This window comes from Ovis canadensis, chromosome 3 (assembly GCF_042477335.2).
Source record: "Ovis canadensis isolate MfBH-ARS-UI-01 breed Bighorn chromosome 3, ARS-UI_OviCan_v2, whole genome shotgun sequence".
NCBI lineage: Eukaryota > Metazoa > Chordata > Mammalia > Artiodactyla > Bovidae > Ovis > Ovis canadensis.
The window spans coordinates 206,724,479-206,747,666 of NC_091247.1; the positions used below are offsets into that span (position 1 = coordinate 206,724,479).

Consider the following 23,188-nt stretch of genomic DNA (forward strand, 5'->3'; position numbering starts at 1 on the left):
TATTCAGTGTATTTCCACTGAATTTTTTGTAATATTTTTGATAAGAAAAAAAAGAATTAAGCAGGAGAAATAGGGTAGAAAGTGAGAGAATGTGGATACTTTGGCCCAACTATTGAGGGGGATGAAAAGGGCTGCAGACCAGGGCTGAACCCTATTCTGTTTTGAAAAACTATATTTATTTATTATTTATTTGGCTGCACTGGGTCTTAGTTGTGGCATGCATGATTTTCAGTGTGTAGTGTGGGATTTTTTTGTTGCAGCACTTGGGCTCAGTAGTTGCAAAGCACAGGCTTATCCGCTCCGAGGCCTGTGGGATCCTAGTTCCCTGACCAGACATTGAACTCAAGTCCTGGGCATTGCAAGGCAGACTCGCAACCAGGGAAATCCCAGATCTTATTCTTGGTTGAATGACAAGGAGGGTGAGAAGTCCAGCTCGTGCCTTGCCCAGAATTCCATCCCCAAGGTTGAAGCACTTAGACCCCCTTTCTGATGCTCCAACTACACCCCTACTTTTGACCTGGTTCTTTGTGCTCTAGGCTAATTGCCTTTGATCAAGGCTCTGGTTTTCCCCCATTTGTAACAAGGACAAGGGCTTGCCAGGTGGCTCGCTGGTAAAGAATCTGCCTGCCACTGCAGGGTACATGGGTTTGATCACTGGGTCTGGAAGATCCAGTGAAGAAAATGACAACACACTCCATTATTCTTGCCTGGGAAATCCCATGGACAGAGGAGCCTGGTGGGCTACAGTCCATGAGGTTGCAAAGAGTCATACACAACTTGGAGACTGAACAACAACAATAACAAGGACAAACTATGGTGTGACAGATTTCCCAACTCTAATAGAATGAAACTCTTTAAAAGCAGATGTACTAGAATTGTTGATTACACAGAAAAAGAAAGCCATTAGCCACTCAGTTCAATCACATCCTAGCATTATTCCTTTTTCTTTTCTTCCAGGGGTCTACTATGCAACTGCGTACTGGATGCCTACGGAGAAGAGAATACAAGTCAAAAATGTCCTAGACAGGAAAGGGGATGCCTATGGCTTTTACAATAACTCTGTGAAAACCACAGGTTGGGGTATCCTGGAGATCAAAGCAGGGTACGGTTCTCAGTCCCTGAGCAATGAGATCATCATGTTTGCCGCCGGCTTTTTGGAGGGTTACCTCACTGCCCCGTAAGTACTCCAGTCATGGTAGTGAACTGCAAGGCAACCTCTGTCCCTTTCTTTTTTCAGCAGTAACATTTTTCTTCCTAGCATTGTACACTAGAATTGAAAAGTCACCGTGGTCCTTCTCATAGGATAGAAACATCAGAATTACGTTTACAGGGACTTCCTTGGTAGTCCAGTGGCTAAGACTCCGAGCAGGGGGCCTGGGTTCAATCCCTGCTCGGGAAACTAAGATCCTAAGTGCTGTGCAGTACGGCCAAAAGTTTTAAAAAAAAAATCACAATTACATTTGTATCTATAGTCATGCTGCCTAGGAGGAAAGCCCCCAGTTGTGACATTTAAAACATTTTGAAACATTTCCCTCTCACGAAACTGTTGTAAAGACAGCTAAGCCATTTCATCTCACTAGTCATTTATTGTCAGGGAGAAAGCAAAGGGTGGTGGAGTGGCTCTTTGAGAAGCACAAAACAGAGAGGATTAATTACAAATTAATTAAAAATAAAATATAAGAGCATTTATTTTCAACTGTCTTAGAATGATACTTTCAAGTGGGCAAATATTTAAATTGAAATTTTGATGTCTTATCATGAATATTCTATTGTTTGATTCTTAAGTTCTTCCTTTGTCTAATGAGAATAACAAAAAAATAGTTGTAATAATGTAATCATGATGCATCCTTTTTGGAGAACTCTTCCTTGAGGAAAGGAAAGTTGCAAATTATCAAACAAGCCTCATTCTTCCTTTGATATAAAATATCTTGAGGACTTGGGTTTCTTCTTTTTATGCTCTTTGACCTAGATCATTGAGTGCAAGTTTAACCAAACCTCATTTTCCCCTTTTACAGCCTTAGTCATAGTAAACACAGTGCTGGTCTTAATCTGTTTCTAAGTGCTGGCAATTATATCAAATGTTGAATGGCTAATTACTGGGCTCTGGCTGCTGTGTTTTTTTTTCTTTTAACTTAAACTAAACATTCCTGTTTTTATCTTTCTACCAAATTTTTATTACCTTGCCATACAAGTCCCCGTAGTAGGGAACTCTCTATTTGGAGGTGTAGAAAACTATAAAGTGAATGCGATGTTTAAAAACATGTTTAAAACTGTTATTCTGCATGTAACAATCCAGACTTTTTTCTTTTTCCCTCCAAGTCCTTATCTGTTTCTGGATCCACTGAATTCTCATTGCATTCTCTTTTTAAAAATTTTAATTAATTGATTTATTTATTTTTGGCTGTGCTGGGTCTTCGTTGCTAGTTGCGGTGAGCAGGGGCTACTTTCTAGTTGTGGTGAGCAGGCTTCTCATTGTGGTGGCTTCTCTTGTTACACAGCACAGGCTCTAGGGCCCTCAGGCTGCAGTAGCTGGGGCTCCCAGGCTCGAGAGCACAGGCTTAGTAGTTGAGGCACATGGGCTTAGTTGCTCCTCGGCTTGAGGAATCTTCCTGGATCAGGGATGGAATACGGATGGAATCCGTCTGCATTGGCAGATGGATTGTTTACCACTGAGCCACCAGAGGAGCTCCTGATTTCAGACTCTGAATCCGCCTTCCCTAGGATCCTGTAGCAGCGGCCCGGGGACCGGGGATCAAGAGTGAGGGAGGGGCCAGCCTAGGAAGCTCACTCATTACAGGATCTTTGAGGAAACACTGGGAAATATTCTTGGCAGCATTTCTGCTGCAGAGAACACAGGAAAAGTGATCTAATGATTAATCCCATGGGAGTCTGAGAGGAAGGCACCCCCGTGGACCAAAGCAGCCAAGGGAGGCTTTGCGGAAGCAGTGAGTGATGAGAACCCTTGGGCTTTAGCCAAAATTATTCAAGGTGGAAGGTAACAGAAGGGAGCACTGAAGAAAGGCACTCAGTCTGAAGAAGCTGCATTTACAGTGACCAGGAGTGGAGGCTCCAATCGAGCAAGCAGGGACATCTGGTTGAAAAGGCAGATGGCAGCCATGTCGTGGAAGCTCTGGGTAGAGGCCCATGTGACGGTGGTCATTCTCTACTTCAAGCAGAGTTTTCTTGAACTGGAAAGACAGCTTCTCTGTTCATCTCCATCTAGGGTTCGTGAGTGTGGAAACTCCCCAGCTGCTCATCATGGGCTTCCCCTGTAGGCGGTACTAGGAGTCTGAGAGGAGCTCTGCTCTGCGCAGGACTTCATTGTATCTCACGGGGCCCGAGAAGATGCTGGTGAGCAGGAAGTTGCCTGATAAAGGATAAAAGAGGGTGGAAGGAAGAGTGAGATCAGTATTTATATGTTTGAAGGAGAAGAGAAAGAGAGGAGGAGAGGACAAAAAGGAAAGAGGAAAGGAAGGAAGGCAGGATGGAACAGAACAGGAAAGAGGGGAAGGAGGAGGAGGAAGAATTACACCCAAGGGATATCCCTGGCTGTCCAGCGGTTAGGACTCTGTGCTCTCACTGCCGAGGGCCCAGGTTCAATTGCTGGTTAGGTAACAAATTGCCCGTGAGCTGCGCGACCAAACAAATAAATATATGCTACTATTTTTTTAAATTGTAACCAAAACCCTCTTTTTATTTATTTTTTTCAATGTATGTTTTGGCTACGCTGGGTCTTCACTGTGGCACACCAGCTTAGTTCCTCGACCAAGGATCGAACACAGGTTCCCTTCATTGGAAGGCAGATTGTTAAGCACTGGACCACCAGGGAAGTCCCCCAAACCCATCTTTAGAATGACATTTCCCATAAGCTCCTTTCAGAGGCTGTCATCCTGACTGCATTACTGAGAAGTTCAGTAAGTAAGGGAATTTCTGAATCAGCACACATTCCAAGGCTCTGCTCTATGTCTTGCTCAAAGCTTGGAGCCATGGGATACGATGCAGCAAATGTCAAACAGACCCCTGGCAATGAGTTGGGGAAGAGGGAGGAGAGGGAAACAGTTACCAGTTTCCTGCTTCCTCTCTGATATGATCCATGGGGTGAAGGCTTAGTACACTCTGTGGTGCAAGAGTTTAATTTGGAGGAAGTGCCAAATGGAGTAGAGAGCTGGGGCTCGCAGAGACAAGAGCTCTGGCAGGGAGATAGGGTGGGAGAGGCGGGGGGCAGGGAGGGGTGTGGTTGGTGAGTGGCAACTGGAAGGATTCCTGGAATTGAGGCTCTTAGACCCAAGGCCCCATCAAAGAAGGACTGTCCATGCACTGTCTCAGCTGAGCCAGGAGGCAGTGGGGCTCCCTCTGAGCAAAAGTATCCAGCGTTCTCTGAAGCAAAGCAGAAGTAGCTTAAAATATCAACCCTCTGGAAGGACTGTAGCCACAAACCAATGGTGGAGAAACAAGTCACAGGCTAGAGTCTTCTGTTTTCAGCTACACAAGGGGAGTTATATGAGAAGCAATAGCATCTTCTACCCAGGCCATCATTTCATCCACTTAAAGCATATACTGCTGGGACTGTTTTGCAAAGTACAGTCCCACGTACCCAGACACAGCCTTGGTGCTAGGGCAGAGAAGGTGAGTCTGTGCCAGAGGCCAGAAGAAAGAGCTGCTTTGTTTCCCTCTCATTTTACAGAGTTGCTCAGGCAGCTACCAAGAGCAGTGGAAGGTATAGGCCTACCACTTTCTTCCACTTTTAAAATGGAGTGTTCCTTATAGTCTCCTGAACCTCCTAGGGGCAGAGGTGTGTGGAAGGTCGGAGATCGTGGAATGAACGACTTGAGATAAACAAGGATGTTGGTTTGACAACCTCGGAAAATATCACTTGAAATATGAAATATTTAAGAAACCAAATCAAAATGCAAAGACATATCCTCATATGCTCCATCATCGCCTTGGAAGCATTCAGCAATTTGCTGCTTCTCTGAACTTTTACAACGCTCTCCTGGGTCCAGCCCTTTGTATCAATACTTTATCCTGAAGCTCACGGCCATCCAGCTGCGCTGCTTCTGCAGGGTGATCTCGTGTGGAGCAGCGGCACATCCAGCTTAGAGCAGGCACGCACTGTTTTCAGGGGTTTCTCTCACTGGTTTGCTCTTCTTCGCGCTCTATCCTTCCTCTTCTTTCGCTGCCCCACTCCCATCCCCCGAGGAACCCTCTCCCTGTGTGGTGCACCACACATTTCACATGCGCCTGTGAGCTGTGCCGTGATCTCCTTCTGCCTCTTGCACATCCCCTTCCTAGCAACTCTTTGAACTATGATTCCTAAGAGCCAGATGCTGTTCTTCATATCTTTACCGATCAAAATACTGCTCAACCTCCAAGACCTGCCTCAGACGCTGTCTCCCTGATGAAGCTCTTTCTGACTCCATTTCTACTGGGTCAAAGCTCCATCCTTCTCCTCCACCATCTGTTCATGCTTTGGGGACAGGGTCCCCATTTCTCATCTGTGCATACCCCAGAAGCCCAGCACAGCACTTCTGCCACCAGCACTTACTTAACAGGTTTGTTAAGCTGAACTGAATCTTGTTGTTGTTCCAGTTTTATTAGAGATGAATCAGAAGTGTGAGCTACCCATTTCCATGTAATGCCCTGTCTTGATCAGATGGAATTTTTTTCCTCCTTTTATCTTTTTTTTTTTTTTAAACTCTGCTGGGGTGGCTCCCTAAGAGTTGCAAATTAAGAGTTTCTGACGGCTCACTAATGAGGTAAAAGCTGATAAACAGCCATAGATTAGTTTTTAATAAAATGAGTCATGAGACCTTTCTGGAAAGAATGGTGATGAGGGTGTGGGGACCTGGTCTGCTCTAGTTTTTAGCAAAGCAATTGATCTCATGCATTGCTGGAGCAGCTGCATGAGAAATGACTTCTTCAGAATTTACCCAGCTTGGGTGAGTGAATTCCATGCAGCCAACACTTGTGAATACTACCTTGTGCTGGGCTCTGGGAACAGAGAGACAGTGGGGAGTGAGTTCCTCAGTACTTTCCTCACTCTTTTTAAGTTAATGTGTTGACACAACAGTTGCTGAAACTATGATGAAAAGATATTCTAGCAAGATTTTGACATAAGCAGAGAAAGTAGAGAAAGCAGTCGAAAGGTGAAACCTTTTCAATGTTTGTCTTACCATCAAGAGATACTTCAAGAATCTCCTCCATACCCCCAAACTTGCTCCTTCTGATATTAGAAACTGACTATGGCTTCAGGTCAAGGCTGTAGACACAGCAAAGATAAGTAAGACACAGTTCCACCCTCAAAATTATCAAATGACACATTAACCAGTAATTATTTGGAACTTAACATGAACCACAAAATGGTGATGATGATGATAACGACTAGCATATATATATATGTATATATATAATTTAAACTATGTCAAGCATTGTTCAAAACATTTTATATATGTTATATTACTTGTATGAGGTGTGTGTATGCTCAATTGTGTCCGACTCCTTGCGACCCCCATGGGCCGTAGCCCACCAGGCTCCTCTGTCCATGGGCTTCTCCAGGCAAGAATACTGGGGTGGGTTATTATTTCCTCCTCCAGGGGATCTTCCTGACCCAGGAACTGAACACACGACTCTTGTGTCTCCTGCATTGGCAAGTGGATTCTTTACCACTGAGCCATCTGGGAAGCCCATTAAATTATTTCATCTATAACAGTGCTATAAGATATATATTATTATTATCTCCATATCATTGATGAGAAAACTAGGGCACAGAGAAGTTCAGTAACTAGCTGAAAGTCACAAATCAAGTAAGCAGAAGCCAGGTTTGGAAACAAGCTATCTAGTTATGGAGTCCACACACATGCACACAACCCGAATAGATTAATCAATGGGAAATACTAAAGGAGCTCATTCCCACTAAAGGAAGTAAGAAATCAAAACAGCTAGGAAAGAGTAGGAGAGAGCTCCTGATAAGCACTAAGTGGAACTCACTCAGTCGTGTCCGACTCTTTGCGACCCCATGGAGTGTAGCCCACCAGGCTTTCCTGTCCATGGCATTTTCCAGGCAAGAATGCTGGAGTGGGCTATACCATAACAAGTGATATGGTATTAACATAATGCAGATAGATTCAAGGAAAAGCGGGCATATGAGTGTGTGAGAGATGGAAAGGTGGGTGAAGTCTCCGCCAGCTTAGGAGGAAACTTACTGACTTTACACACCATAGGAGCTGGAAATAAATGTAACATATCCTTGACCTGGAGACTGGTGTGGGTTCTGTTTGATGAGAATTCAGAGACATGGAGAAGCTGGGAGTCTTTCATATGCCCGAAGAGCCCAGAAGGAGTGGGTCGAGCTTTGAGCTCAGAATTCAAAGCCTCTGCTCTTATTTGCTGTCCTGTGTTGCTATAACACACACAAAGTGTAGAGTCCCAGGGCCAAGGGTCAGAGAAGGGCCTCAGCCTTCTGAGGGGGCTGTGAGTGGATTATGTTCCTCAGGGCCCCTAGATGGGGCAGAATCAGGCGAAGCCTCCACTTCTGATCTCAAGGTACAGGTTTCTCTTCACCTGCTCTGAATGTCAGAATCAAAAAAATGTAGCCCTCATCCAAAAAAGAAAGAAGCAATTTAATAATTCTAGCCTAATTACCCTCCTCTATCTCCATCTGTCCTGTCTACTGTGATGTGGACCTCCTCAGCTCCACCCCAGGTCAGGATGAATGTTCCTCTGTTTCAGGGTTTCTCAGCCTCAGCACTTTGACATCGGGGATTGAATTATCCTTTGTTGTGCATTGTAGGATGTTTAGCAACGTCCTTGCTATTTACCCACCAGATGCCAATTACACCTTCCCTCCCCCTATTGTGACAACGAAATATGTCTCCAGACATTGCCAAATGGATGGGAAAATCACTCCAGTTGAGAAACATGGCCCTGTATTGAAATAGACTGAAAAGTAGAGAGGATCTGGAACTCTGAATGGAGCTGGGCAAGGTGCAGTGGTGGACAGTTCAGCTAAAAAGTATGAGTTTTGTTTCTTTACCCGAGTGGCCACTGTGTGTCAATAGCCCACAGATTATTTTTTTCCAAAAAAATAGAACTTCATTTTCACTTAAATCATTTTAATGTTAAGAGCCCATTCCTCCTCGTGGCAAGAAATGTGACCGTAGTTATCTCAGTAAGAACAAAATAATTTATCATTGAGACTAAGTCAGTTCAAAATAGGCTTCCCCGGTGGCCCTAGGGGAAAGAACACACCTGCCAATACAGGAGACATAAGAGACATGAGTTTAATCCCTGGGTTGGGAAGATCCCCTAGAGGAGGGCATGGCAATGCACTCCAGTATTCTTGCCTGGAGATTCCCATGGACAGAGGGTCACAAAGAATCAGACTTGACTGAGCACGCACACACAAGCAGTTCAGAATATTACACTCCTGTCCCAAACACTTGTCTCCAGAATGGACTGGTTTTACTGAGGCATCATGGAGGCCGGGGAGATGTTTAAGTAGTGATTGTCTGTCTTGTGTCCTTCTCTGGAGCATCTACTGAAGTGGAAGGATCTCGTTGAGTCTTTAGCTTCGGTGTTTCCCCACCTGACGTCAGATGAGGCTTCCATGGTCTCCCTGGTCTCCAGTTGCACAATCAATGCCACTGAGTCTGCAGTAGTCACCCCAAGTATTAGTCCTCTGCCCCGAGGAGGTTCATCAGCTCCCAGTGTCCTCTTATTCCTCCCTAGACCTGACAAGAGCAACTCTGGCTGCCCGCTAAAACTCAAGGTGGGTGCAGGGTTTGCTGCATTTAGCTCATGAGCCCAGACAGTCCAGGAAGCCATCTCTGCTTCCCCAGGCAACCTTGGAGGGGAAACTTCAGGGCTTTTGCTTCTAAGCAACTATACCAAGTCACCCAGCGTTATCTGTAGTTTCTGCATTCCATTCCCCTGATCTATGAGGCCAGGGCAGAAGTTCTCTTCCCTGTCACCCACATACCTGTCTAGCTTTATTTCTGTTCTCTCCCTCCATTTTAAAGGTGATAAAAAAGGGATCAACTTGATAGAGGAATATGGCAGCATAACAGATATATAAATAAAAGTTAAATGCAATTCCTCAATTAAAAAAAAATACTTACAAATATTTTGAAGGAAATGGCCTCATGAAGTTTGTTGAAGTCAAGGACCATAAGAGATTTCAAAGGATTTTAATGTTTTTTGCCTAATAGGCAATAAAACTATTCCCATCTTGTCAGTGGCAGTGCTGGAAACTCTTAGATAAGGGATATCTAGATTTCCACTGTGCTGAGGGCCAAATTCCCATTTTTGAAAGCTGAGTCATGGCCTGGTTACAGTGCTGAACTCTAGGTCAACAAAAGCCTCAGGCTTCCCATGTGGCGCAAGTGGTAAAGAACCCACCAGATAATGCAGGAGACTCAAGAGATTTAGGTTCAATCCTTGGGTCGGGAAAATTACCTGGAGTAGGAAATGGCAACCCATTACAATATTCTTGCCTGGAAAATTCCATAGACAGAGAGGCCTGGCAGGTTATAGTCCATGGGGTCACAAAGAGTCGAACAAGACTCAGTACAGCACAGCACAAAAAAGCATCAAATGAAAACTAGAACTCAGACTTTAGGTAAACTTCCAGTCCAGAGAGTGCAAGGGGCTCACAGTTCGACCTACTTTGCTCTAAATTTAGAGCAAATGGTAGACAAAATGTGCCACAAGAGAGCTTCGTGGTAATATAGCTGATCCCCCAAACAGGGTTGAACAACTCTTGAACCAGAAATGGGGCAGAAAACAAAGAGAGGGAGTATGGATCTGCTGGGCCCTTGTCCTTGGAACAAACACTTTAAATATGCTTAAGGAAAACTTGAAGAATTTTTTTCTTTTGCTTTGTAATCAGTATATTAAAGAGACATTCATACATTTCAAGAATTGCTTAAATTCTGATACACGGATTTAAGCTTGTGAACATATGACTTTAAACATACAATTAAAGCTATTCATCATAATTTGCTATAGTACCGACATTAAATTACAGTTACTCTGGAGCATGTTAAATGGTTTAAAGTAAGCCTGTAACATACCTACAAAAACCTTCCTATCTCATACATGCAAATTACTTCTCCATGTAAAGTTCTCATCACTTTAACCTCTAAGTTTCCCTGCTCCAGAAGTCACTACTCTAAGGCTTACTGTGGTCCGAAGAGAAGGGGGAGAAAAAAAATAACAAGGACCAATAGCTATATATATTAATAAAAGACAACACAGCAGAAGAGAATGCAATTCTACAAATGCAAGCCCTGAAGAAGCAGCATGTTATGATAAACCCCTTCTTTAGGAAGGTATCATTTCTATCACTGATCCCACAGGCTAAATTAAATTGTACAGCATGCCATCTTCAAATAATAGTTGAGGCAATAGAATAAATACAGAAGCATCACAATGAATCCCACTTAATACAACTATACAGACCAACACTTCTCTACAAATTAAGTTCTTTGTCTGACTGCTCATTAAATACAGTTTTAATTTCATAGCTTAACAATTAAGGGTCATACCCTGAAGTCAATACATATACCTGGCATTTCAGTCTAAGCTATTCCATGTACATAGCTGAAATCAATTACAAAGTATGGCCTAACAAATGCTAGGGGAAATTTTTTAAAGTAGTTTTTACAAGTATTAAATTTATCTTGCACACTGAAGTCATCATACATACAGGGCAAAGTCAGAGCTTTTATATTCAAGTTTATTCTTCATTTAATGTTTAAAACACTATAGTTGAATATTAAAACAAAAGCAAGTAGTGAGCAATTATGATTATAGTCCTTTACTCAATCACTACTGCAAATAAAACAGCAGCAGCGAGTGTTATTCAGGGCCCTACTAAGAGGACTGACACTGACCACCACCCCGAGGATGATGTTCATCATCCTCATATGCTTCTCACTGTAATGGTGCCATCGTTCCTGGCTTGGATCAAAGTCCACTAATTCTACTTGGTCCATTTCATCAGTCTCTTCTACCTCCTTCCTCTCAGACAGAAGTTTTTCCAGCAAAGAGAGTTTATCAGTAGAGAGAAAGCCATTCTCAGGAAAGTTTACCTTCAATTCAATGATTAGGTGACCCTTTTCATATGGCCTATGATAAATTGGCATGCCTTCATTTAGCACACACTTGATATCTCCATGCGTAACAATCTGACCTGGATGAGAAATGATAACTATGATTCAGTTGTCAAGAGTAGATATTGGCTTCTGGAAGCCACACAATGCCTCAATCAACTGTATATCCATACACATGAAAAGGTCTTCTCCTCGTTGAGTAAAAACAGCATGGTCTTTCTGATCTAAAGCAATGATAATATCTCCTGGCTCCAGTCCTGGTTCTTGGTCTCCTTCACCATGGAACGTTATCTTCTGGCCATCTTTCACGCCTTTGTCAATATGAACTTCTAGAATTTTCTTTTCTTGAACTATCTTCCTTCCGTTGCAGCTTTTACATCTATCTTTAGGACTGATCCACTCCCCATGGCCCTGGTACTCCATGCAGGCAGACTGAATTAGCTGAACCATTCTAGGTCCTATTTGATGAATTCTTATTTGCATTCCAGTACTTTGGCAACTGGGACAGCATTCTGCCGCTCCTTTCTTACCACTTCAGACTTCACATTTGTCACAAATCACATTCTTTTGCGGAGCTAGTTTTCTTGTTGCACCATTATATAAGTTCTCCTAAGGTTACTGTAGGTTGACGCACAATGTTTTTACCTCCCTCTCTCTCTCTGCATCCTGTCTCCTCCTCTGAAAAACATATCAAAGATGTCCATGGGGGAGCCAAAACCACCACCCGCTCCATCTTCTTTAATTGCCTGTTCTCCTCCTTTGTCATATGATTCCCTTTTCTTTGCATCAGAGAGCACTTTGTAAGCTTGAGAAACCCGTTTAAACGTCTCACCTTCATTTGAATTCTTATCAAGGGTGGTACGTCAAGGCCAGTTTCCTGTAAGCCTTTTTCAATTCTTCTTGGGTGGCATTGGGTTTGACCCCCAGACATCATAGGGAGTGGTTTTTTTCACCATTGCCACCTGCCAGTTAGCAGGCCGATGCCAGTGTGGGGGAGTGGGGAGGAGTGAGTTGCTGTGCGCAGCTCAGGCAGCCACAGCTCCTCCGCCTCTAACTGGGCCCTTGTCTTTGGAACAAACACTTTAAATATGCTTAAGGTACTCTAAGTTATAAATGAAGGAAAACTTGAAAAATTAGTGCAACAAGAAGGAAGATAAGATAGGTAGATATTTTATAAGAATTTGTTTGAAATATCATAAATGAAAATTAGGGAAATTAATTTTTTTTATGTGGTTTGAATCTTTTTATTTTTACTCCTTGCTTCTTACAGCTGCTTTACTTTATATCTTTTGCACAACAATCTACAGGGCAAGTTGCCAAGCACTATGATTTAGTGACTATACAGTGTGCAGGCACAGGGCGAGATAACCTTTACTTTATTTTTTTTTTTTTAATTTTAAAATCTTTAATTCTTACATGCGTTCCCAAACATGACCCCCCCTCCCACCTCCCTCCCCATAAGTGGGCAACCTTGGTCGAGATAAAGTCAGAGAAATAATTTCTGAATCAAACACTGGTACTGAGGGATTTACCTAGTACACTGCCCAGAGAGAGAAAGGGGTGAAAATAATGAGAGAGCTGTTATTAAATAGAGAGATTTGATTAAGAAACTCCAACATATGTCTATCAGAAGCCTCAGAAAAAGAAAAACTGGAGGGAATTTCAGATAAGGAAGAGTTAACAGAGTAGTAGTTGAGAATTGATCAAAATTGAAAAAGACGTAAAGGGAATTCCCTATGGCCTAGTGGTTAGGATTCCAGGCTTTCGCTGCCATGGCCTAAGTTCAATTCCTGCTCGAGGAACTGAGATCCTGCAAATCACCCAGTGCAGCCAGAACAAAGAAAGGGGGAAAAAAAAAAACCACTTTCAGAGTTCCCCAGCAGTCCAGTGGAGCAAAACACACAACAAATAAACAAAGGAGTCCTTGGTTAGAAGACACAGCCTGTTACATTGCTACAACCCAGAGGGTGAAACTACAGAGAACTGAGGATAAAGGGAATAATTTTATCTTTATCAACTGAGCTATAGGGAAGCCCAATATTTCAAAAGTACTAAGGAAAAATAACTAGAGTTTTAAAACTATTTAAATTATCCAAGAGCAAGGTCAAAATAAGGATATTTTTAGATAAATAAAATATTTCACCATGTCAGACTTCTATTAACCTATTGACATTATAGGACACACACTGACAAGAATAGCAGGAGGGAATATTTGGGATATAAGGAACAATCATTAACACAAGAAAGAAAGAAATTAGTAAGATTTAATTGTAAAACTTTGAAAAAATTTAATTTTTTTCATTGAAAAGGTAAAACTAAATCTTTGAACAATAACATGATGGATGATGTCAATGGGTAGGTAAAGCTCACTAAGATGTGTATGTTTGGAGGAGGAGAGAAATAGAAAATTCATTTAGATTTTATATGGGAATTCCCTGGCAGTCCAGTGGTTGGCTCTGTGCTTCCATTGCAGGGGGCACAGGCTGCTCCCTGGTCAGGGAACTAAGAGCTCATCTGCCACTTTGCGCAGCCAAAAACAAGCAAAAATTCACTTAGATTTTACAATAAAATGCATAGTTATGAATGTTTTTGAAATTTTTAATGATGGTTGCCCTCAGGATGGACATACAGCTGACCCTTGAACAATGCTGGGGTTAGAGGCATTGGTACACCCATACCCAGCACTATGCAATCAAAAACCCTCATGTAGACTTATAATTGGGCCTCCATATTTAAAGAGTATATATATATATTTTTAATCCACATGTAAGTGGACCCTTGTAGTACAAACACATGTTGTTCAAAAGTCAATTGTACATTTTATGGCTTCTAAATTGGCAGAAGCTAAAAGAAGAATAATAAAATGTTATCTAATAAGGAAAATATAAAAGAATGATGAAGAAAGGGATGGTAATTGGAAAACAGGACAGATTATAAAAATGAATCCAAGTATATTAAAATCACAATAGATGTAAAAGGATTATTTTCATCAATTAAAAAATGTTCAATTGAGGAGATGTTGGTCAAGGACACTAACGTGCCACCAGTAGGTAAATAAGTCCTAGAGATCTAAGGCACAGCATAGTGGTTGTAGTCAGCCATCCTGATTATAAACTTCAGAGCTGCTAAGAGATTAGATCTTAATTGTTCTCATCACAAAAAATGAAATTATAATTATGTACCATGATAGAGGTGTTACTAATACAATACCATGGTGGCAATCATATTGAAACAGATAAATGCATCAAATCATTACACAATGTTATATGTCGAGTACAGCTCACCAAAAATGCTTACTGTATATCATATGAGGGACATTTAATTTTTTAAATAAGTTTTAAAGAAGCTCAAATAATCCTGAGGGGAATGGAAATTAAAACAACATATCATTTCAAATACATCAAATTGTTGAAAATTTGAAAGTCTGACTATGCCAAGTGTTAGTGAGGCTATGGAGCAAAGAGAAATCTAACATGTAGTTCAGAAGAATGTAATTTGGTACAATCGCTGTGGAGAACAACTTGGCAATATCTATAACTCTAGGTATATAGAATATTCACCCCAGCGTTTTTATGTGTGCGTGTGTATATATGTATATATCCTAGAAAAACAAATGTATAAAAAGAGATATTTACAAGAATGTTTGAAGTTGTATTATAATAGTGAAAAATTTTAAAAAACAGTTAAATGTTTACCATGTGAAAGTGAAGTCGCTCAGTCGTTCCCGACTCTTTGCAACCCCATGGGTAGTAGCCTGCACCAAGCTCCTCCATCCATGGGATTTTCAAGGCAAGAGTACTGGAGTGGGTTGCCATTTCCTTCTCCAGGGAATCTTCCCAACCCAGGGATTGAACCCAGGTCTCTCACATTGTAGACAGACGTTTTACCGTCTGAGCCACCCATAGGCCTGCATAAATGAATTTTTACATAGTCATAGCATGGAATACCATCAGCACATGAAAAGAATAAATTTAAGCTGATAGTAACATAGATAATTCTTTTAAAATGTCATATGGAGGGGTGGGAGGTGTGAAGGAGTTTCAAGAGGGAGGGGATGTGTGTATACCTATCACTGATTCATGCTGATATATGGCAGAAACGAACACAATATTGTAAAGCAACTATCCTCCAATTAAAACATTTTAAAAAAGAACTGACCATGTCATTTAGACCACTTACAGAATAAATGATATTAATATAATTTAATACTATAGATTTGTATTAAATATTATGACACTCAATGCAAAAAAATTTAAAAATGTCATGTGGAAACAAACAAGTTAGAGTGGTAGATAGTATGATATTATTTACTTGTTTATATATGTTCTGAAACATGATAAATAATGCTATACATTCAGTTAAGTTCAGTCACTCAGTCATGTCCAACTCTTTGCAACCCCATGAATTGCAGCATACCAGGCTTCCCTGTCCATCACCAACTCCCAGAGTTTGCTCAAACTCATGTCCAGCAAGTTGGGGTGCCGTCCAGGCAGCTCATCCTCTGTTGTCCCCTTCTCCTCCTGCCTTCAATCTTCCCCAGCATCAAGGTCTTTTCCAGTGAGTCAGTACTTCGCATCAGGTGGCCAAAGTATTAGAGCTTCAGCTTCAGCATCAGTCTTTCCACTGAATATTCAGGACTGATTTCCATTACAATCCACTGGTTTGATCTCCTTGCAGTCCAAGGGACTCTCAAGAGTCTTCAACAACACAGTTCAAAAGCATCAATTCTTTGGCATTCAGCTTTCTTTATGGTCCAACTCTTACATCCATACATGACTACTGGAAAAACCATAGCTTTGACTAGATGGACATTTGTCAGCCACATAATGTCTCTGCTTTTTAATATAATGTCTAGGTTTGTCATAGCATTTCTTCCAAGGAGCAAGCACCTTTTAATTTCATGGCTGCAGTTGCCATCTGCAGTGATTTTGGAGCCCCCCAAAATAAAGTCCCTCACTGTTTCATTGTTTCTCCATCTATTTGCCATGAAGTAATGGGACCAGATGCCATGATCTTAGTTTTTTGAATGTTGAGTTTTAAACCAGCTTTTTCATTCTCCTCTTTCACTTTCACCAAGAGGCTCTTTAGTTTCTCTTCGCTTTCTGCCATAAGGGTGGTGTCATCTGCATATGAGGTTATTGATATTTCTCCCTGAAATCTTGATTCCAGCTTGTGCTTCATCCAGCCGCATGATGTACTCTGCATATAAGTTAAATTAGCAGGGTGACAATATACAGCCTTAACATACTCCTTTCCCAATTTGGAACCAGTCTGTTGTTCCACATCCAGTTCTAACTGTTGCTTCTTGACCTGCATACAGATTTCTCAGGAGGCAGGTCAGGCGGTCTGGTATACCCATCTCTAAGAATTTTTCACAGTTTGTTGTGATCCACACAGTCAAAGGCTTTCAGGTAGTCAATAAAGTAGAAGTAGATGTTTTTCCAGAACTCTCTTGCTTTTTTGATAATCCAACAGATCTTGGCAATTTGATCACTGGTTCCTCTGCCTTTTCTAAATCCAGCTTGAACATCTGAAAGTTGATCATTCACATACTGTTGAAGCCTGGCTTGGAGAATTTTGAGCATTACTTTACTAGCATGTGAGATGAGTGCAATTGTATAGTAGTTTGAGCATTGTATGACATTGCCTTTCTTTGGGTTTGGAATGAAAACTGACCTTTTTCAGTCCTGTGGCCACTGCTGAGTTTTCCAAATTTGCTGTCATATTGAGTGCAGCACTTTCACAGCATCATCTTTCAAGATTTGAAATAGCTCAACTTGAATTCCATCACCTCCACCAGCTTTGCTCATAGTAATGCTTCCTAAGGCCTATTTGACTTTGCATTCCAGGATGTCTGGCTCTAGGTGAGTGATCACACCATTGTGGTTATCTGCGTCATGCAGATCTTTTTTGTATAGTTCTTCTGTGTATTCTTGCCACCTCTTCTTAATATCTTCTGCTTCTGTTAGTTCCATACCATTTCTGTCCTTTATTGTGCCCATCTTTGCATCAAATGTTCCCTTGGTATCTGTAATTTTTTTGAAGAGATCTCTAGTCTTTCCCATTCTATTATTTTTCTCTGTTTCTTTGCATTGATCAGTTCAGTTCAGTTCAGGTGCTCAACTGTGTCCGACTCTTTGCAATCCCATGAATTGCAGCACGCCAGGCCTCCCTGTCCATCACCATCTCCTGGAGTTCACTCAAACTCATGTCCATCGAGTCAGTGATGCCATTCAGCCATCACATCCTCTGTCGTCCCCTTCTCCTCCTGCCTCCAATCCCTCCCAGCATCAGGGTCTTTTCCAATGAGTCAACTCTTCACATGAGGTGGCCAAAATATCGGAGCCTCAGCTTCAGCATCAGTCCCTCCAATGAACACCAGGACTGATAAACTTTAGGATGGACTGGTTGGATCTCCTTGCAGTCCAAGGGACTCTCAAGAGTCTTCTCCAACACCACAGCTCAAAAGCATCAATTCTTTGGCACTCAGCTTTCTTCACAGTCCAACTCTCACATCCATACATGACTACTGGAAAAACCATAGCCTTGACTAGACGGACCTTTGTTGGCAAAGTAATGTCTCTGCTTTTCAACATGCTAATCAAGTTGATCATAACTCTCCTTCTAAGGAGTAAGTGTCTTTTAATTTCATGGCTGCAGTCACCATTTGCAGTGATTTTGGAGCCCCAAAAAATAGTCTGACACTGTTTCCACTGTTTCCCCAATTATCTGCCATGAAGTGATGGGACCAAATGCCATGATCTTAGTTTTCTGAATGTTGAGCTTTAAGCCAACTTTTTCACTCCCCTCTTTCACTTTCATTAAGAGGCTTTTTAGTTCCTCTTCACTTTCTGCCATAAGGGTGGTGTCATCTGCATATCTGTGGTTATTGATATTTCTCCCAGCAGTCTTGACTCCAGCTTGTGCTTCTTTCAGCTCAGCGTTTCTCATGATGTACTCTGTATATAAGTTAAATAAGCAGGGTGATACCTTGACGTACTCCTTTTCCTATTTGGAACCAGTCTGTCATTCCATGTCCCGTTCTAACTGTTGCTTCCTGACCTGCATACAGATTTCTCAAGAGGCAGGTCAGGTGGTTTGGTATTCCCATCTCTTGAATTTTTCACGTTTATTCTGGCCCACACATTCAAAGGCTTTGGCATAGTCAATAAAGCAGAAATAGATGTTTTTCTGGAACTCTCTTGCTTTTTTGATGATCCAGCAGATGTTCGCAATTTGACCTCTGGTTCCTTCTCCTTTTCTAAAACCAGCTTGAACATCTGGACGTTCATGGTTCACATACTGCTGAAGCCTGACTTGGGGAATTTTGAGCATGACTTTACTAGTGTGTGAGATGAGTGCAATTGTGTGATAGTTTGAGCATTCTTTGGCATTGCTTTTCTTTGGAATTGGAATGAAAACTGACCTTTTCCAGTCCTGTGGCCACTGCTGAGTTTTCCAAATTTGCTGTCATATTGAGTGCAGCACTTTTACAGCATCATCTTTCAGGATTTGAAATAGCTCATCTGGGATTCCAACACCTCCACTAGCTTTGTTCATAGTGATGCTTTCTAAGGCCCACTTGACTTCACATTCCAGGATGTCTGGCTCTAGGTGAGTGATCACACCATTAGTTAGGAAGGCTTTTTTATCTCTCTTTGCTATTCTTTGGAACCCCACAGTCAGTCTCTCTTCAGAGCTTCCATAAGCCTCTTAACCTTATTAGAGGCAGATAGAAGGCAAACCACAGTCATAGAAAACTAACCAAACTGATCACATGGATCACAGCCTTGTCTAACTCAATGAAACTATGATCCATGCCATGTAGGGCCACCCAAGATGGACAGGTCATGCTGGAGAGTTCTGACAAAACATGGTCCACTGGAGAAGGGAGAAGTGAATGGCAAACCACTCCAGTATTCTTGCCTTGTAAACAAAAAGATGTGACACTGAAAGATGAACTCCCCAGGTCGGTAGGTGCCCAATATGCTACCGGAGAAGAGTGGAGAAATAACTCCAGGAAGAATGAAGAGATGGAGCCAAAGCAAAAACAATGCCCAGCTGTGGATGTGACTGGTGGTGGAAGTAAAGCCCAATGCTATAAAAAACAACATTGCAGAGGATCCTGGAATGTTAGGTCCATGAATCAAGGCGAATTGGAAGTGGTCAAACAGTAGATGGCAAGAGTGAACACTGACATTTTAGGAACCAGTGAACTAAAATGGACTAGAATGGGTGAATTTAATTCAGGTGACCATTATATCTACTACTATGGGCAAGAATCCCTTAGAAGAAATGGAGTAGCCCTCATAGTCAACAAAAGACTCCGAAATGCAGTACTTGGGTGCATTGCTCTACATTATTTATGATTAAATATTTAAGTATATATGTTATTAAAATATGTATGAGAATAATAAATCCTGATTCAAGATTGCAGTTGCCTCTAGGGAGAAGGGAGGACAATTAATGTCAGCACTTCAACTCTTATGTTTTATATCTTTTTTAAAAATATGAAAGAAATATAGTAAAATATAATGAATGATTTAATATAGTTGACTAGTGGATACTTGGGTATTTGTTATATTCTATGCTTTTCTATACATTGAAAATATTTCCAATTTTAAATTGTGTGTTTGAGTTATTAAAAAAGATAGGGAAGGTTTACAATAGGGAACATCTCACTTGGCCAAAATATCAAGTAATTTACTGTGATGGGAGAATCCCAGAAGAAAAATCAAAATGCGACGATTTTCATCTCTCGTTTCAGACACATGGATGACCACTTCACAAACCTCTACCCACAGCTGATTAAGGAACGTTCCATGTTGAATAAAGTGCAGGACTTTTTAACGTACGTATGATTAGCATTCCTCTTCTCATCACTACTGAGGCTTCAGGGATTGAGTCTGTCATTTCAAACAGCCATTTTTCCTTCACCAATTTCTTTTCCATCTCTAAGGCAGGACTCTGGAGTGGTTCTTATAGTTAAGTGTAGCACCTTTTGGTAATAGCATAAAAAGTGGTTGCAGACAAATGCCTTCTAATTTATGCCCTTTCAGAGGTCAGGTTAATATATCACATTGTCAGCTGCAACACAGCTAGAGGAAACCTCACAGTACAAGACAGGCAAAACCAAGCCCCTGGATCCCTTCCACCTGGGGGCTCCTCTCCTTCAGAAATCCCCCTCCTCCCTCTCTAAGGTGCTCCCTTTTCATGGACCTGGTGACTCATCCTAGTTGGGGAGTTAGTGCAAATCTTAAGTTATAATTCCTAACATCCTTCGAAAATATTTTTATTTATTAGCCTTTCTGGAGGCTAATAATTCTCAATATTCAGAATTTGTTTTACATTTGTGGGAATGACAGACTGAGACTAATTTGGGAATAGAAGAACTCTTGGTTTGGCCCTCTAAAATATATACCTAGCAACCTGTTTGTTGGATGTGAAGGTCCTTCAGAGCATCTAGGCTAGGTCTCATAAAGCAGTGATACTGTGTTTTTAAATTGATCTGGAGATAGCCTGAACAAGTCAGAAACTGCTCTTAGTATACAAAGTTATGCCAACGCATCTTGCATGAAGTGCAGACAATTAAAACACGAGAGAGAATGAAAGGAGTGAAAAACAGCAAGAAAAAGACTCTTTTGCAGGACAGTCGTTGAGGCAGTTATTGGCAAAAACTGGAACAGAACAAACCATACACTACGAAAATGATCTGAGAGACATATAAGCAAATACAAACCACTATGTCCTTAAGAGCTTTTACTTTTTCCTGTTTAACTTTACCCCTTATATCTACAAAAGTAAGTTACTCAACTTGTCCTTATGGATTTAGTGAAAACATTGTAATGTTATATAAGATGCATTTGAATAGTCTGTCCTCAGCTTTCTTAGGTCTCAATATCACAGATAAATAAATAAATAAATATCACATCTGTGTTTCTAGATAGTTCTAGGTAAAGCATGCAGAGTTATAAAGAAAGAGTCATAGTCCTTGGGGCTTCCCTGGTGGCTCAGATAGGAAAGAATCTGTCTGCAGTGCAGGAGACCTGGGTTCAATCCCTGGGTCAGGAAGATCCCCTGGAAAAGGGAATGGCTATCTACTTTAGTATTCTTGCCTGGAGAATTCCATGGACAGAGAAGCCTGGCAGGCTGCAGTCCATGGGGTCACAGAGACTTGGACATGACTGACCGACTAACATGTTCACTTTCACAGTCCTTGGGAGAAATAAAAAATCATTTAGGATTTGCTCTGATATCTTTTCAAAATGACTGGAATGTTACAAGAGCCAGAATTTAAATTATACTAGCTTTTGTGTATACTTATTCACTCAGTCATATCTGATTCTTTGGGACCCCATGGACTGTAGCCCTTCAGGCTCCTCCATTCATGGGGATTCTCCAGGCAAGAATACTGGAGTGGGTTGCCATGCCCTCTTCCAGGGGATCTTCCCAACCCGGGGATCAAACCCAGGTCTCCCACATTGCAAGCAGATTCTTTATCATCTGAGACACCAGGGAAGCTGTATACTAGCATAGGAATATGAATATATAATCTTTAAGTGCTTGGTTTTAATTCAGCTTTAGATGAACAACTGTAGAGACCACTAGTACAAATCTAATTTGTCTTCCAGGAAGCAAGATCAGTGGACCCGGGAGAACATCAAATATTACAAGAATGACCCATTTTGGAAACACGCAGGCTATGTTATGGCACAATTGGATGGGCTGTTTGTAGGGGCAACAAAGAGAGCTATATTAGAAGGAACAAAGGTAAGATTTCTAGAAAGCTACTCAGGATTTACATGGTATGGCAAGAATACTGAAAATGGTCTTTAAAATTACATTCCAATTAAAGAGAAGATCAAATTAGGACTAAAGAATAAATTTCTTACATAGAAGTACTGTCTTATCTATCTCTTTACTAGAACCTGACTCAACGTCTGACACAAAATCCAAGCTTAACACACTAAACCAGCTTGTTTCTGTATCCTCTCAGTCTCGTTCATGTGCTCTGGGTCAGGTTAAAGTCTGATATGAACGTACTGGCTATTTGATTAACCTACTAAAGCTAGAGTTTTAGGCAATATGATAAAGAAAAATGTATAAGTTTTAAAAAAGTATACAAGTACTATGCTTTCCATCTTCCATAGCATGTGCACACACATACACACACAGATACACACACACAAACACACACCAAACCCAGGCCCACACATCATAATTTTTTCTGAAAAGTTTACAGAATCATTGAGGATAGAAATGTACTGTTTAATATACTTCCAAAAATTAGGAAGATTTTATTACCACCCACATAGCACGCGTGTGCACACATGGGACAAAATATATGCAATGGCAGTTTATAGAAAATAGGTGCAAAAAGTATTCTGAATCACATGAGCTTGGCCTTATGTGTGCATAAATCAGAAATACAAATTAAAACCATACTGAGAAATGCTGTTGTTTAGTCACTAAGTTGTGTCCAATCCCTTTGTGAGCCCATGGACTGTAGTCCACCAGACTCCTCTGTCCATGGGACTTCCCAGGCAAGAATATTGGAGTGCATTGCCATTTCCTTCTCCAGGGGATCTTCCCGACCCAGAGTTCAAACCCATGTCTCCTGCATTTACAGGTGGATTCTTTACCACCAAGCCACCTGGAAAGCCATGCTGAGAAATATTTTCTTACTTATCAATTTGGCAAAAATTCCAAAGTGTGAGAGCATACTGTGTTAACAGGTAATGGGGGGAAAAGATATTTTCCTGAAAGACTGGTGGGAATACAAAATGGCATATCTGCTATGGACAGTTTGGCACCCAGCACCAAAATCATATACTCATTTATCCTCTGACACAAGATTTCCAGGATTATCGCAAAGGTTCACTGGCAGCAATGTAAGCCTATTCATTGCAGATAATTTACAGTAGTGAAAAGACTGAAAACCGCCAAAGACATGGAAGACTGGCTGTACGAATGATGTGGCTGTAAACAGGAATGAGGTGTATCTCCATATGCTGCTCTGGACTGACCTTCAGGATCTGTTATTAAGTGTAAAAAGTGAGGACCAGTGTATATCGTGT

General features: G+C 41.3%; 1 protein-coding gene and 1 pseudogene across 2 annotated transcripts in view; one reads left to right on the plus strand and one right to left on the minus strand.

Moving 5' to 3' along the window:
* Positions 1 to 23,188, plus strand: part of PLBD1 (phospholipase B domain containing 1) — an 87,357-nt gene that overhangs the window by 25,813 nt on the left and 38,356 nt on the right. For both annotated transcript variants that reach the window (XM_069585659.1, XM_069585660.1), the window contains exons 2-4: positions 958 to 1,177; positions 19,879 to 19,962; positions 21,743 to 21,881. In XM_069585659.1, coding sequence (XP_069441760.1) covers positions 958 to 1,177; positions 19,879 to 19,962; positions 21,743 to 21,881 — 443 coding nt within the window. The remainder of the gene's footprint in view (positions 1 to 957; positions 1,178 to 19,878; positions 19,963 to 21,742; positions 21,882 to 23,188) is intronic.
* On the minus strand, positions 10,815 to 12,067 carry LOC138437784 (dnaJ homolog subfamily A member 1 pseudogene; annotated as a pseudogene).